Raw genomic sequence first — 17,475 nt, forward strand, 5'->3', positions numbered from 1 at the left:
ACAAGAAGCCCTGGATGAAAATACTATTATAATGCTGTGGGTATTCCTTCCCCTTCCTTTTGTTGTTTTCTCTTCATGTTGGAATTGATAAAGCATTCATTAAATTGTCTTACACCAACACTTCTTCTTACCTCATGATGTTTGATTAGCCTAATATTTGAATTTTTGGGTTAAAGTATGTTAACATTTTCATTCATCAGACAGAGGACCAAGGAGAACGTGACGTTGTTGGGATGGATGTCTGTGGATCTCGTTTCCCAGGCCATGCTTCTTCTCCCTGTCTTTCTCTCCCTTCCTGTCTCCCTGCCGGTCTTTGTTAGTTCCAGGTGATAAATGTTCAGACCCCATTAGAACCATTGAGACTTTTATTTCCACTGGAAAAGGGTTGGGCCTAGTAATTAGAACAAGGTATAGGGAATGGATAGGGGATACCTAGTAGGCTGCACAACTGAATGTATTCAACTGAAATGTGTCTTCCGCATTTAACCCAACCCCTCTGAATCAGAGAGGTACGGGGGGGGCTGCCTTAATCAACGTCCACGTCATTGACGCCCAGGAAGCTGTTGTTGGGGGTTAAGGGCAGAATGCCAGATTCTTTCCATCTTGCCAGCTCGGGGATTTGAACCAGCGACCTTTCTGTTACTGCCATGCTCTTAACCGCTAGGCTACCTGCCGCCCCACTAGAAGATGGCAGAAGACAATGTCACAAATGGCTGTAAATCTCCTACATATAAGTACTGTTCTATACTGTGTAGCCTAAAGGAACAAGTCTCCCAGATTTGATTGGACTTTGTATGCCAAATGTGGGCCCCTATTTTTATACCTCCCACCCAACAATAGGCCTGCATCCGGATGAGCCCGTTTTGTTGCACCCGGATGAGCTTGTTTTGTGCAACAAAAAGCAGTAATTTACAGGTACCTATGTGAAGGAAGGCCTTTCCATCTCTCAGCAACTGGTAGGAGGCTCTGAAGAATGTAGCTTTGCCTCAACTCTGCCCGTATAATTAGAATTTTGTGACTTTCTGGGGAGGAAAATCAAACAATTACTGAAGATTGTTTCCAATTTATGTGATGCACCAGTTCAGTATTTTGGCAGTGGTTTTCTCACAAAAATCTAATTCATATCTGTATTGTAACATGAAATCAGACAACCTTATCTCCAACATCAGATTTTGCTGAGACTATGAGACTATTCAAGGGTATTCTAGGAATGTGTATCCTTTTTATAGTTGTTGACATTCTGAACCAAATCCAACCATTGAGGGATTATTTCACTTAAAACAAACCCCGGCGGCACTTATAGTCCTGTGTACAGATCAACGAGGTGATGCAAAGACTTTGGGTATCCATGCCATGTTAACCCTGCTACCACGTTATACTTTGAACATCTGCCCAGTTCCAACCACCCTGCTGCCTGCCGGTTGGTCCTGTTGGTCTCTACCTCTGCCCCGTGTTTGTGGTTGTGTCCCAAATGGAACCCTATCCCCTACATAGTCTAGGGCTCTGGTCAAGAGTAGTGCACTATGGATGTGTTTACACAGGCAGCCCAATTCTGATCTTTTTTTCACTCATTGGTCTTTTGACCAATCAGATCAGCTCTGAAAAATATTTGATGTGAAAAGATCTGATGTGATTGGTCAAAAGACTAATTAGTGGAACAAATATCAGAATTGGGCTGCCTGTGGGATGCCTAGTTGTCACGACTTCCGTCGAAGTTGGTGCCTCTCCTTGTTCGTTCGGCGGTCGATGTTACCGGCTTTCTAGCCGCCACCGATCTACGTTTCTTTGTCCATTTGTTTTGTCTTGATTGTACACACCTGGTTTCCATTACGTTATAATTTATTCCCTATTTAACCCTCTGGTTCCCACATGGTTTTGTGCGTGTTTGTTCTTTGTTAAGTGGTCGCTCTTTTGTGTCGAGCTGGAATATTTTCCCTGTATGGAATTAGTTTGTGATTTATTTGAGTAAAGTACGTTTTTAATTAGTTCTGTGTCCTGCGCCTGACGCCGTCCTACCCGCTGCACACTGACACGTGACACTACATTTGGGATCCAGCCTGTGTGTATATCCCCCATGATCTCCTGTCTTTGATTAACTAATTAAGACATCACTGTAAATCAGCTGAACTCCTTTCAGGACAAAGCTGCTGGATCATTTCCCTTTAATATTGCTCCAGGTTTGGGCGTTTCTCTTTTTCCTTGCCAAATTCTTTCTACCCAAAGGAAACTGTTGAGTTGACTCAATACCCTGCAGCCTAGGGCTTTAATGAACAAGGGTAACGCAGTAGAGCAGCTAGAATGAATCTTTCTTTGAAAGTGAACTGATTTAATGGAGGTGGTTGGCAACTGTTTGGACCACCTCTCCCCTTGTGCGGTCGTCCCTCCATGCCATTGTCTTTGTGATTTTGTGGTTGGCGTCCTCAGTGCAGCTGCACCAGTTCCATTATGGAGAGAGAGAGGGGGTATGCTGAATTCCCATTGAGTAAAGACCCTACTCTGAATAAATAGGCTTCAAATGGTGGTTTGATTTCTGAAAGTAGGCCCAAGGAGGTCCTAAATTCTCGGAACGGAACTAGCATAACAATTGGAGCTTTGAAGTGGGTTAAAAGTGGCTGTGGTTGTGGTGTAATGTATTTTACATCCGTAGATTATCAGTCTTCCAGGACGGAGGGGGATTTGAACAGTATTTGTTTTGTGTATTGTAAACATGGTGTGGTTTTTGATGTTGTGGCGGGCATCTATGCCATCTTTGTTAACTGAGATTAGGACTCTTTCTCTCCCGGGGATTAAGATGCTTAGTGATCTATACTACACTGCCTCACAATGTAGCCTCTGTTCCTGTCATTACAGCTAGACCGGGTAGCTCCACTAGTAGCCTGCCACTGGAATGGGACCGTTACATCTATTCACTCCCCCCCTCCACACACTCTTGATTTATTCACCACACACCTCATAAACACAGCTGCAAACAACACCGATACAAAGTCACAAGCACAAATATTTATAACTTCCGATTAGTCCCCCCTCCCCAACTAGACCCCCCTTCCTTGTCTAGGATAAACAGTCAATCTCTGTTGCTGGGCAGGTGGTGTTATCATCCCAGCTTGAGTCTGGAACCTTGGTACTCCTCCACGCCTCTCACAGGACTTCTTATCAGTCAGGAGAGGCCTTGAGTTAGGGAGTACACATTCTCCACGCCTCTCACAGGACTTCTTATCAGTCAGGAGAGGCCTTGAGTTAGGGAGTACACATTCTCCACGCCTCTCACAGGACTTCTTATCAGTCAGGAGAGGCCTTGAGTTAGGGAGTACACATTCTCCACGCCTCTCACAGGACTTCTTATCAGTCAGGAGAGGCCTTGAGTTAGGGAGTACACATTCTCCACGCCTCTCACAGGACTTCTTATCAGTCAGGAGAGGCCTTGAGTTAGGGAGTACACATTCTCCACGCCTCTCACAGGACTTCTTATCAGTCAGGAGAGGCCTTGAGTTAGGGAGTACACATTCTCCACGCCTCTCACAGGACTTCTTATCAGTCAGGAGAGGCCTTGAGTTAGGGAGTACACATTCTCCACGCCTCTCACAGGACTTCTTATCAGTCAGGAGAGGCCTTGAGTTAGGGAGTACACATTCTCCACGCCTCTCACAGGACTTCTTATCAGTCAGGAGAGGCCTTGAGTTAGGGAGTACACATTCTCCACGCCTCTCACAGGACTTCTTATCAGTCAGGAGAGGCCTTGAGTTAGGGAGTACACATTCTCCACGCCTCTCACAGGACTTCTTATCAGTCAGGAGAGGCCTTGAGTTAGGGAGTACACATTCTTGCAGTCTACCACACTCCACTAGATAATTCTTCTCATACACAAAGAGCATAAACCTAACAATACTTTCAATCCCTAATAATATGTATAAACTGTAGATTCATATTAAGAGCATATACAGTAATAGTAAAGAACAGTGAAGATATTAGACAGTGTTATAGAACAGTAATTACAATCTATCAGCTCTAACTCCAGGAACGTTGCTCCTATTCAACCCTTATAGAATAATCATTGGCCTCAGAGACAGGCCCTCTTTGTACTTTCCCTCTGCCCAAATACAATGCACACGTTCCATCTAACCCATAACACAATAATAAATCTACTAGGCTAATTATACAATTATAAACAGATTAAAACTGGCTCAAGTCCGTAGCCAACACTATACTACGGCATTGTTACTTGGTTTGGTAACCTGACAGTGCAGCTCAAAGCCTAAATCTTGAGACTGACCAAGACAGCAGGGAAGATGATAGGTATGACACTTCCCTCCAGGAGACCATCCTCAGACAGGCCATTAAGGTCATATTGGACCCCACACATGCACTGAACATAGAGGACAATACATTATATCATATATCAAAACAGGCCGTGTCTAGAATGTTGGCTTTGACCAAAAGGAGAGGGTGTATTTTGTAAGCTTCGTAGGGGGGTAGCAGCCTATCTGCCTGTTTTCCACTTCGATTGAGCTGTATTTCTCCGTAATGTGATTTCAAAAAGGGGGGTTGGGCATGCTTGGCCAGCATCTGCAACTGTCTTTTTTCTGGAGATCAAAAGTGTTTCAGCAGGTGCAGCTAAATGGCAGTGTTCACTCTGTGGCAGCCTCCTGATTTAAATCCCTCCGCGTAGTAACATAACATCCCCACTTTGACACAGCTGGGTGTTCTCCTCAACCATAATCCAACAGACCTTGTTCCATGGCTGGTGACTCTTGGAAGGAGATGAAAGGTTGCAGGACTGCTGCTGCTGTACCATTCCCATTTCTGCTCTCCTCTCTCTCTCTCTCCTCTCCATCACTCTCTGTCCTCTCTCCATCTCTCTCTTTCTGCGTCACTGTGTCACGGCTGTTTGAAGGATCGGACCAAAATGCAGCGTGTTTGTAGTTCCACATCTTTATTTATTCGTGAAACTTAATGCAATACACAAAATACTTGAACTAACAAAAACAACAAACCGTGACGGAGAGAGAAAACACACTACTCAAAATATAATCACCCACAAAAACAGGTGGGACAAACATCAGCTTAAATATGACCTCCAATTAGAGACAACGACAACCAGCTGCCTCTAATTGGAGATCATACCAAACAAAACCAACATAGAAATACAAAACTAGAAACTGAACATAGAAATACAAAAAAACAGACAAACACCCCCTGTCACGCCCTGACCTACTCTACCATAGAAAATAACAATTTACTATGGTCAGGACGTGACACACTGCTTTAATCTTTTCAGCATGGGAGTCTGAAGATTAGGACGGGGGGGTTTGTCATCTTATCCCTTCCTATCTGACTCCTTCACACTTTGTTGGGGGTTATTTGTATGTATCTATTTACTTTCAGGGATGCAGACTTGTTCCGGTACAGTCCTAGTGTGGTGAATTACGCCTTGGGTGTCCCGAGCAACCGTTGTGACACTGTGAATAGTAGGCCTACCTCTAGTGGAATACAATTCAGCCAGAGTCAACATGTAGGAAGGTTAGTCTGACTGTTATGAGTTAGAAACATTCCCACACTCTAATACAAATGCTACAACACAAGAGGAAAAAGTGCAGCTGAAAACACACATTGTGTATTTCTTGTTATCTGTCATATGGATAGACCTTAGACATGCATTTCTGGTTCCACAGGTCCTGTTCACGGAGCTCAGTCACTTCTACTACCAGCCAAGATGACATTGATGCCATGAGACACATGCTGAACATCACCCACATAGACGACATTGTGGCCCACCTCAAGTAAGGGACTAATTCCATCAGAGCAACTGTTAATAAAAATACCAAGTAGAGATTTTTAGGTAATAATCCCTATAAAATGCAACCCATTTGAAATGAGTATTGTGATAGACAGTAGTAGTTTTAGTACAGTATGTCTGGCATCAGTGGAGGGGAGCTGGGGGAGAGGTGAAGGGTGGGGGACAGCCTGCCCTCTCCTCTCTCTATCCCCCCACAGAACAAAAGCCCCCATTGTAAGAAAGTGAATACCAGATCTTAGCATGCAGAAGATTCCTTTGCTTCTAAAAAATAAAGAAGTGCATCAAGTCTACAAGAGTTAGATAACTGAGAAAGAGAAATATGCCACTGCTCCCTGAACACCATAAGAAAAGTCTAAATGTGGATATGGATGTAGTGGTCCCTTTGTGGACTCTAATATACTATTGTGCAGACTCAGTCTCTGCTTTTGGCTGTCTGTTTAGGATTCAAGGTCGTGTTCTGTGAAAACAGGCTGCCGAGTTCCTGGAAAGCTGTTGAATTCGTTTTTGTTTAACGCTATTCACTTTTCTTTAGTTTATTTGTTTTACTTAAATGTCTATCAATTCAAATTTTCAAACAGTCATTAAATGCTATGGTTTTAGAGTTTGACTAACAGTTGTGTTCTCTCCTCACTACCAGATCAGTCCTGTCAGAAGAATGCAAGGTGCTGAAAAGCCAAGTTCAGTTTCTGCAGGTAAGATTCGGTTTGATTCCAGTCAATACCAGATAGTTATTTTGGAAAATCACACTTTTTTTGTTCCAATTTAAATATTGTCTGTGCTCTGAGAAAATGTTCTGCATGTGCAGTAGTCTGTGCTTGCACTGAGATACAGGGTATGTTGTACCAAGGGTCAGAGCTATAGCCAAGACCATGAAAATGAGATAGCCAGACGATAATATGTATTTGTATTTATTATGGATCCCCATTAGCTGCTGCTAAGGCAGCAGCTACTCTTCCTCGGGTCCAGCAAAATTAAGGCAGTTTATACAATGTTATAAACATTACAATACATTCACAACAGATTTTACAACAGATTTTTAAAATAAAAAAAAATATATATATATATATATATATATATATATATATACACTGCTCAAAAAAATAAAGGGAACACTTAAACAACACAATGTAACTCCAAGTCAATCACACTTCTGTGAAATCAAACTGTCCACTTAGGAAGCAACACTGATTGACAATAAATTTCACATGCTGTTGTGCAAATGGAATAGACAACAGGTGGAAATTATAGGCAATTAGCAAGACACCCCCAATAAAGGAGTGGTTCTGCAGGTGGGGACCACAGACCACTTCTCAGTTCCTATGCTTCCTGGCTGATGTTTTGGTCACTTTTGAATGCTGGCGGTGCTTTCACTCTAGTGGTAGCATGAGACGGAGTCTACAACCCACACAAGTGGCTCAGGTAGTGCAGCTCATCCAGGATGGCACATCAATGCGAGCTGTGGCAAGAAGGTTTGCTGTGTCTGTCAGCGTAGTGTCCAGAGCATGGAGGCGCTACCAGGAGACAGGCCAGTACATCAGGAGACATGGAGGAGGCCGTAGGAGGGCAACAACCCAGCAGCAGGACCGCTACCTCCGACTTAGTGCAAGGAGGAGCAGGAGAAGCACTGCCAGAGCCCTGCAAAATGACCTCCAGCAGGCCACAAATGTGCATGTGTCTGCTCAAACGGTCAGAAACAGACTCCATGAGGGTGGTATGAGGGCCCGACGTCCACAGGTGGGGGTTGTGCTTACAGCCCAACACCGTGCAGGACGTTTGGCATTTGCCAGAGAACACCAAGATTGGCAAATTCGCCACTGGCGCCCTGTGCTCTTCACAGATGAAAGCAGGTTCACACTGAGCACATGTGACAGACGTGACAGAGTCTGGAGACGCCGTGGAGAACGTTCTGCTGCCTGCAACATCCTCCAGCATGACCAGTTTGGCGGTGGGTCAGTCATGGTGTGGGGTGGCATTTCTTTGGGGGGCCGCACAGCCCTCCATGTGCTCGCCAGAGGTAGCCTGACTGCCATTAGGTACCGAGATGAGATCCTCAGACCCCTTGTGAGACCATATGCTGGTGCGGTTGGCCCTGGGTTCCTCCTAATGCAAGACAATGCTAGACCTCATGTGGCTGGAGTGTGTCAGCAGTTCCTGCAAGAGGAAGGCATTGATGCTATGGACTGGCCCGCCCGTTCCCCAGACCTGAATCCAATTGAGCACATCTGGGACATCATGTCTCGCTCCATCCACCAACGCCACGTTGCACCACAGACTGTCCAGGAGTTGGCGGATGCTTTAGTCCAGGTCTGGGAGGAGATCCCTCAGGAGACCATCCGTCACCTCATCAGGAGCATGCCCAGGCGTTGTAGGGAGCATGCCCAGGCGTTGTAGGGAGGTCATACAGGCACGTGGAGGCCGCACACACAGTACTGAGCCTCATTTTGACTTGTTTTAAGGACATTACATCAAAGTTGGATCAGCCTGTAGTGTGGTTTTCCACTTTAATTTTGAGTGTGACTCCAAATCCAGACCTCCATGGGTTGATAAATTGGATTTCCATTGATTATTTTTGTGTGATTTTGTTGTCAGCACATTCAACTATGTAAAGAAAAAAGTATTTAATAAGATTATTTCTTTCATTCAGATCTAGGATGTGTTGTTTAAGTGTTCCCTTTATTTTTTTGAGCAGTGTATATATATAATACACACTACCGTTCAAATGTTTGGGGTCATCTAGAAATGTCCTTATTTTTGAAAGAAATGCAAAAAATGTTGTCCATTAAAATAACACCAAATTGATCAGAAATACAGTGTAGACATTGTTAATGTTGTAAATGACTATTGTAGCTGGAAACGGCAGAATTTTTGTGGAATATCTACACAGGCGTACAGAGGCCCATTATCAGCAACCATCACTCCAGTGTTCCAATGACACATTGTGTTAATAGCTAATCCAAGTTTATCATTTTAAAAGGCTAATTGATCATTAGAAAACCCTTTTGGAATTATGTTAGCACAGCTGAAAACGGTTGTTCTGATTAAAGAAGCAATCAAACTGGCCTTTGGACTAGTTGAGTATCGGGAGCATCAGCATTTGTGGGTTTGATTCAGGCCAGGCCAGAAACAAAGACTTTCTTCTGAAACTCGTCAGTCTATCCCTGTTCTGAGAAATGAAGGCTATTCCATGCGCGAAGTTGCCAAGAAACTGAAGATCTCGTACAATGCTGTGTACTACTCCCTTCACTTAACAGCGCAAACTGGCTCTAACCACAATAGAAAGAGGAGTGGGAGGCCCCGGTGCACAACTGAGCAAGAGGACAAGTACATTAGAGTGTCTAGTTTGAGAAACAGACGCCTCACAAGTCCTCAACTGGCAGCTTCATTAAATAGTACCCGCAAAACACCAGTCTCAACAGTGAAGAGGCGACTCCGGGATGCTGGCCTTCTTGGCAGAGTTGCAAAGAAAAAGCCATATCTCAGACTGGCCAATAATAAGAAAAGCTTAAGATGGGCAAAAGAACACAGACACTGGACAGAGAAAGATTGGAAAAAAGTGTTATGGACAGACAAATCTAAGTTTGAGGTGTTCGGATCACAAAGAAGAACATTCGTGAGATGCAGAAAAAATGAAAAGATGCTGGAGGAGTGCTTGACGCCATCTGTCAAGCATGGTGGAGGCAATGTAATGGTCAGGGGGTGATTTGGTGGTGGTAAAGTGGGAGATGTGTACAGTGTAAAAGGGATCTTGATGAAGGAAGGCTATCACTCCATTTTGCAACGCCATGCCATATCCTGTGGACGGCGCTTAATCGGAGCCAATTTCCTCCTACAACAGGACAATGACCCAAAGCACAGATCCAAACTATGCAAGAACTATTTAGGGAAGAAGCAGTCAGCTGGTATTCTGTCTATAATGGAGTGGCCAGCACAGTCACCGGATCTCAACCCTATTAAGCTGTTGTGGGAGCAGCTTGACCGCATGGTACGTAAGAAGTGCCTATCAAGCAAATCCAACTTGTGGGAGATGCTTCAGAAAGCATGGGGTGAAACCTCTTCAGATTACCTCAACAAATTGACAGCTAGAATGCCAAAGGTCTGTAAGACTGTAATTGCTGCAAGTTGAGGATTCTTTGACGAAAGCAAAGTTTGAAGGACACAATTATTATTTCAATTAAAAATCATTATTTATAACCTTGTCAACATCTTGACTATATTTGTACATACGTACGTACATACATACATACACACACACTACAGTTCAAAAGTTTGGGGTCACTTAGAAATTGTTCTCCATGAAAACATACATGAAATTAGAAATACACTGCTCAAAAAAATAAAGGGAACACTAAAATAACACATCCTAGATCTGAATGAATGAAATAATCTTATTAAATACTTTTTTCTTTAAATAGTTGAATGTGCTGACAACAAAATCACACAAAAATAATCAATGGAAATCCAATTTATCAACCCATGGAGGTCTGGATTTGGAGTCACACTCAAAATTAAAGTGGAAAACCACACTACAGGCTGATCCAACTTTGATGTAATGTCCTTAAAACAAGTCAAAATGAGGCTCAGTACTGTGTGTGTGGCCTCCACGTGCCTGTATGACCTCCCTACAATGCCTGGGCATGCTCCTGATGAGGTGACGGATGGTCTCCTGAGGGATCTCCTCCCAGACCTGGACTAAAGCATCCGCCAACTCCTGGACAGTCTGTGGTGCAACGTGGCGTTGGTGGATGGAGCGAGACATGATGTCCCAGATGTGCTCAATTGGATTCAGGTCTGGGGAACGGGCGGGCCAGTCCATAGCATCAATGCCTTCCTCTTGCAGGAACTGCTGACACACTCCAGCCACATGAGGTCTAGCATTGTCTTGCATTAGGAGGAACCCAGGGCCAACCGCACCAGCATATGGTCTCACAAGGGGTCTGAGGACCTCATCTCGGTACCTAATGGCAGTCAGGCTACCTCTGGCGAGCACATGGAGGGCTGTGTGGCCCCCCAAAGAAATGCCACCCCACACCATGACTGACCCACCGCCAAACCGGTCATGCTGGAGGATGTTGCAGGCAGCAGAACGTTCTCCACGGCGTCTCCAGACTGTCACATCTGTCACATGTGCTCAGTGTGAACCTGCTTTCATCTGTGAAGAGCACAGGGCGCCAGTGGCGAATTTGCCAATCTTGGTGTTCTCTGGCAAATGCCAAACATCCTGCAGGGTGTTGGGCTGTAAGCACAACCCCCACCTGTGGACGTCGGGCCCTCATACCACCCTCATGGAGTCTGTCTCTGACCATTTGAGCAGACACATGCCCATTTGTGGCCTGCTGGAGGTCATTTTGCAGGGCTCTGGCAGTGCTCCTCCTGCTCCTCCTTGCACAAAGGCGGAGGTAGCGGTCCTGCTGCTGGGTTGTTGCCCTCCTACACGTCTCCTGATGTACTGGCCTGTCTCCTGGTAGCGCCTCCATGCTCTGGACACTACACTGACAGACACAGCAAACCTTCTTGCCACAGCTCGCATTGATGTGCCATCCTGGATGAGCTGCACTACCTGAGCCACTTGTGTGGGTTGTAGACTCCGTCTCATGCTACCACTAGAGTGAAAGCACCGCCAGCATTCAAAAGTGACCAAAACATCAGCCAGGAAGCATAGGAACTGAGAAGTGGTCTGTGGTTACCACCTGCAGAACCACTCCTTTATTGGGGGTGTCTTGCTTATTGCCTATAATTTCCACCTGTTGTCTATTCCATTTGCACAACAGCATGTGAAATTTATTGTCAATCAGTGTTGCTTCCTAAGTGGACAGTTTGATTTCACAGAAGTGTGATTGACTTGGAGTTACATTGTGTTGTTTAAGTGTTCCCTTTATTTTTTTGAGCAGTATATATGTATTGTACCTTTATTTAACTAGGCAAGTAATTTCAGAACAAATTCTTATTTACAATGACGGCCTACCACGGCCAAACCCGGACGACGCTGGGCCAATTGTGCGCCGCCTTATGGGACTCCCAATCACGGGCCGGGTGTGATACAGCCTGGAATCGAACCAGGGTCTGTAGTGACAACACACATCTCCAACCCACTATCACACGCAGGACACATCTCCTGAGATGTAGGGACTAGGATAGGCTAGAATAGAGACAGTTTGTCAGTGTTTGATCTGTTAGGGATGTTTATTCCACCATTTTTGTGGTATGTTAAGCGCAATTCAAAGGCATAATGAAAAGTAGTTGACAGCATTTTGTACAAATATAGGTATAATGTCCCACTTCCCCGAATGGTCAGTCTACGCTAATGACTAAATTACCACAATATCTCATGATCCTCGAGCTTGGAAAGTGTGTAGACTAGTTGACATGGTCCCAAATACAGGTCACATAACACTGGTCTCAGTAGGAGAAAGATTAGACTGAGAAGGTGGTGTTGAGTGTTGTCCTTTTACCACTGCAATAGTAGGCTGTATTATTTTCACAGTTAAAGGGCTGCCATTTCTGTGTTGCAGGGTTTGGGTTTCAAGTCGACGCTCCATTGAGAAGCTGTGGGCTGTGTACATCCCAAATATTACCCTATAGTGCACTACTTCTGATCAGAGCCCAATGGGCCCTGGTCAAATGTTGTGCACTTCATAGGGAATAGCGTGCCATTTTGGAGTTTACTGCCAGTCTGGTATTCCATCTCCCTTGGCAGCAGCCTGAGCCAGGGTATAGTCTAACCACCCTCCTCTCAGACCTCACATCTAAAATGAATAGCCTCCTCTGTAACTAGATCCCTCTCTTCTGTTGTTTGCATTTCAAAAATCAAGACGATCAGCTAGGCACTCGACAACCCTCCGCTAGCTAGACAGTGGGAAGTGAGGATGACGGATAGCTCCATGATACGTCAGTGGCACACAGTGCGACTTCGCATAAATACCTCAAAGCAAAAAGCATGGCTGGGGGCAGGGAGGGAGGGAGGGAGGCTAGTGGTGGGGCTCCTAGCTATTACCATTCATTACCAGTAGTATTGTAAAAAGAGGACAGATATGACCTGGCTGCCAGCAGAGTAAAGAGCCTGTTGGTTGGAGCTGTGGTTTATGCACTGAGTCTGGATATAGATGTTGAAAGAGACCAAATCCTTATGGAACGAACACTGCTGCTGCTGAATCGTTTAGTGGCTTGTTCTGCATGTAACACCCCTCTCCATCCAGCTTCCTTATTTCTCATTTGTTATATTATTACAGCTTATCGGTAGCTGGCTCCGGTAGTTCACCTGTTCTCTGGTGTCTTGTCTGTGGGATTTGTTCCTTGCAGGAGAGTGTGGAACAGGAGCACCAGACACAGCATGATGTCACTGAGGCTCCAGAGCCCACTGTAACAGGTGAGTGAAACACTTACAGTACAGTCATACAGTATTTGGATTGAACAATTCTTGTAACTTTACCAACATTCTCAGGTTTTCCAAATCCAGCAATTCTCCAACCTGGATTTCCCCCTCAAAATGTGGGGTTACTGTAATTTTGCAACCCTAACAATAATACACTATCCTGGTCGACATAACAGATCTATATTGGGCCAGCTGAACACCAGAACCCAGAGTTAATAGAGATGACTAAGCTCAGATCCATAATAGTATCATGAGTTCTTCCGTAACATGTGAACTACACTGTCCTGACGATGACTGTCGGTCCTTTTTGAGGTATACATTAGTGTCCTAAGTCTTTTGACATGCAATACACACTTCCTAAAAATCACTTACCAAAAACACAGTTGCTTTTCTTTATTAATGTATTGACCTGACATAAATTACAGAGTCCTGAAATTTCTGCTGTATCTACAAGTCAATCAGATAAATTGAGCCTTACTACCATCTAGTGGTTTATTGTTGCAAAATACTTTACTCCTTTTTTACATTTTGCAATTTCAAATAACCATTAGAAGCCAGTGTTGTCAAGCTCTAATCTGCAACAAATATTGAAAAACATTGCAACTTGAGAAAGGGGAAACACTTAATGAAACTCCAGACACACATAATCAGGTGAAAAAGATAATGGTCAATAGAGTGTTAATTGAACTCAGTCAACAGGTATTACCTCTCCCCTCTCAATGTCCCGTTTTCTGGGGCTTTGTGTTCTGGTGCTAATTTCAAACAGGCCGACCCGGCTTTCAGTCTTCTCACCATTTCCAATTGGATTGCGTGGCGTTATTAAACTTGTCAATCCCATGTCATTGTTCCCCTGTCTAGTTGACTTGATCTAGAGTTGAGCCTTGCTGTTTTCTTCTCTGTTGCAGAGTAGAATGAATCCCTGGGAAGGCGTCTCAGAGAGGGCGTGTAGCTAGCTGTCATTCTGACAGACATCATTTGCAGCTTAATGCGCTTTAAATTGAGGCCTGTCACTGTATACATCACAATGGCACCCTATTCCCTATGTAGTGCACTACTTTGGGCTCTGGTCAAAAGTAGTGCACTTAAAAGCGAATAGAGTGCAGTTTGGGACAGTCACCAAGCCACAGCAGAGAAGAGCAGCCATCTATAGGGGTAATCTGAACTCCTCTTCCTAGAAAAACTGCTCCACTACACCAGTCATTTATTTCCTTTTTTGCTAAGGGCCCCTGTGGTGGTGGTGGCTGTATGATTGTCTGCCATTGGAAGTGTGGGTAGGAACCTGGTCCTGCCTGCCTGCTCTAGAATAGTGTTGTACAAATGTGTGTGAGTGATTTTCTCCTGGTGTGGGTTGATTTGCAGAGCTGAAGGAGGAGAGAAGAGCCATCCAGATGGATATGAAAAGGCAGAGCCTCAGCCTCACCTACTGTCCCTCCTCCTCCCCTGTGGAAACAAGCCTGCAGATCAGATCCAGGTTGGCCTCTAGTCTGCTCTATACTCTCCTTTCCAACAAATCCAAAATACATATTTTACCACTTTCTGTTCTGTGGATTTACAGGCATTTATTTTGCCTGATAAGGTTTACATGCTAGACAAGGACAGTTCCTATCTGGTGAAAGGATCTTAAAGCATCATACTCCAGGGCTCTATTCAATGACTTAGAATATGTGGACAACTACAAATACCTAGGTGTCTGGCTAGACTGTAAACTCTCCTTCCAGACTCATATTAAGCATCTCCAATCCAAAATTAAATCTAGAATTGGCTTCCGATTTCGCAACAAAGCCTCCTTCACTCACGCTGCCAAACATACCCTCATAAAACTGACTATCCTACCGATCCTCGACTTCGGCGATGTCATTTACAAAATAGCCTCCAACACTCTACTCAGCAAACTGGATGCAGTCTATCACAGTGCCATCCGTTTTGTCACCAAAGCCCCATATACCACCCACCACTGCAAGCCTGTATGCTCTCGTTGGCTGGCCCTCGTCACATATTCGGCACCAGATCCACTGGCTCCAGGTCATCTATAAGTCTCTGCTAGGTAAAGCTCCACCTTATCTCAGCTCACTGGTCACCATAACAACACCCACCCGTAGCACGCGCTCCAGCAGGTATAGCTCACTGGTCATCCCCAAAGCCAACATCTCTTTGGCCGCCTTTTCTTCCAGTTCTCTGCTGCCGAAGACTGGAACGAATTGCAAAAATCGCTGAAGTTGGAGACTTATATCTCCCTCACTAACTTTAAGCATCAGCTATCTGAGCAGCTTACCGATCGCTGCAGCTGTACACAGCCCATTTGTAAATAGTCCATCCAACTACCAACCTCATCCCCATATTGTTTTTATTTACTTTTTTGCTCTTTTGCACACCAGTATTTCTACTTGCACATCATCAACTGCACATCTATCAATCCAGTGTTAATTTGCTAAATTGTAATTACTTCGTAACTATGGCCTATTTATTGCCTTACCTCCTTACTTCATTTGCACACACTGTATACAGATTTTCTATTGTGTTATTGACTGTACGTTTGTTTATGTGTAACTCTGTGTTGTTGTTTTTTGTCGCACTGCTTTGCTTTATCTTGGCCAGGTCGCAGTTGTAAATGAGAACTTGTTCTCAACTAGCCTACCTGGTTAAATAAAGGTGAAATAAAAAAATAAAATCCGTATGAGGAAGTTCAGCACTAGAGTGTGATTGAAATTTAAAGGCAATGTTCCCGCGTTAGCGTAGACTGCATTCACGGTAAACACTTCATGACGTCTCAATCGGATGTTCCCTTCACATTTCTATTGCGCAATCTGTAACACTTCAGATATTGCACTTATCGTAAGAGTAGGGGTGTTAACCCCGGTGTCCTGGCTAAATTCCCAATCTGGCCCTCATACCATCACGGCCACCTAATCATCCCCAGCTTACAATTGGCTCATTCATACCCCTCCTCTCCCCTGAAACTATTCCCCAGGTCGTTGCTGTAAATGAGAATGTGTTCTCAGTCAACTTACCTGGTAAAATAACGGTAAAATAAATAAAGATATACAGATTGAATAGAGCCCTACTTTAAAGGTGTTAATGGCGTTGTTGATCTTCTCAGGTCGACAGGATGGACAGGTTTTCCTGCAGATGAGACACAGAGACACTTGACCCCTGTGGTGGCCCCCAGACCCCATCCTCCCCATACCAGGCCACCTCTAGTAACATCTCTAGTAAGGAGGACTCCTCCGTTAGACAGGATGAGAGGCCAGCCACGTAGCTCACCCAACACCAGAGAACCCAGCCCTCTCCAACCCTCTGAATATGAACAGCTAAGGACTTACAGCCAGAGCTCTGAGGCTTCCCACACCTACAACAGAGGACCCACCACCACCCAAAACAGGGACAACTACCTACCACTCCTGGTCCCCTCTGCCAGTACAGTAACCAGCCTTGAACCCTACCTTAATCCTCCTTCAGAAGAGAGAGTAAAGGGCAGAACTTGCAGGCGTAGTAGTCAGACTGTGACTGAGGGAGCTCAAAGACATGATGACTCATGGTCAGACTCAGTGAACAGCTGGCCCTTTTTGTCCTCTGGTGGACACTGTCCTCTAGGCTCCTCCACACAGCCTCCTGGGAGCAAAGGGAGCTGTGAGAAGATGAGCCCCGTAAGGATGTTCCACCCTGCTCCCCCAGCCATGCAGAGGCCAGCCAGTAGAGGGCAGAGTGTGGCCAGGCACCTGTGTCTGCCACAGCGGGACAGCCTGGTCAGCTCCTTGTGAACTGAACTCTTTACTACAGAAGATACACAGGCAGCCCAATTCTGATCTTTTTTTCATGAATTCATCTTTTGACCAATCAGATCAGCTCTGAAAAAGATCTGATGTGATTGGTCAAAAGACCGATTTAGTGGGAAAAATATAATTATTGGGCTGCCTGTGTAAAGGCAACCGCTGATACTGTAATGCATGTTCTAGCTGCAGTCTGGTCAATGTCTGTCACTCCTAAAATGAGAGATCCTCACAAACAAGTATCTTATCACAGGTCAATAGTACTCATACTTGTAAAAGGGATGTCGTAATCTCTTTAATATAAAGAATTTGTTTGCTGGCATTGACTAGTCTTCCACAATGAGACGAGGCACAGGGATGTTATATGGTGATTTTCAAGAGACTGGTAGAAGACCTGAAAGAGAACAAGACATTATGGTTGAATGCTTTTGAAATGATTAAACATTTGATCTACATATTCAACCATTTAATGAATGCATTTTGAATAAATGTTCAAATGTCTGTAATACATGTTTTATTAAGCTTCTGCTTTCTCGAATCTAAGG

The 17,475-nt window shown here is 44.6% G+C and overlaps 1 protein-coding gene across 1 annotated transcript in view; it reads left to right on the plus strand.

Annotated features, from left to right (window-relative positions):
* LOC106569089 (uncharacterized) overlaps positions 1-17,436 on the plus strand; it is a 23,567-nt gene extending 6,131 nt beyond the window's left edge. The window contains exons 4-9 of the mRNA XM_014140085.1: positions 5,383-5,517; positions 5,670-5,777; positions 6,432-6,486; positions 13,091-13,157; positions 14,523-14,634; positions 16,261-17,436. Of these exons, the coding sequence (XP_013995560.1) occupies positions 5,383-5,517; positions 5,670-5,777; positions 6,432-6,486; positions 13,091-13,157; positions 14,523-14,634; positions 16,261-16,921 (1,138 nt within the window). The 3' untranslated portion in view covers positions 16,922-17,436. The remainder of the gene's footprint in view (positions 1-5,382; positions 5,518-5,669; positions 5,778-6,431; positions 6,487-13,090; positions 13,158-14,522; positions 14,635-16,260) is intronic.
* Positions 17,437-17,475: the final 39 nt, after the last annotated feature.

This window comes from Salmo salar, chromosome 14 (assembly GCF_965601325.2).
Source record: "Salmo salar chromosome 14, fSalSal1, whole genome shotgun sequence".
NCBI lineage: Eukaryota > Metazoa > Chordata > Actinopteri > Salmoniformes > Salmonidae > Salmo > Salmo salar.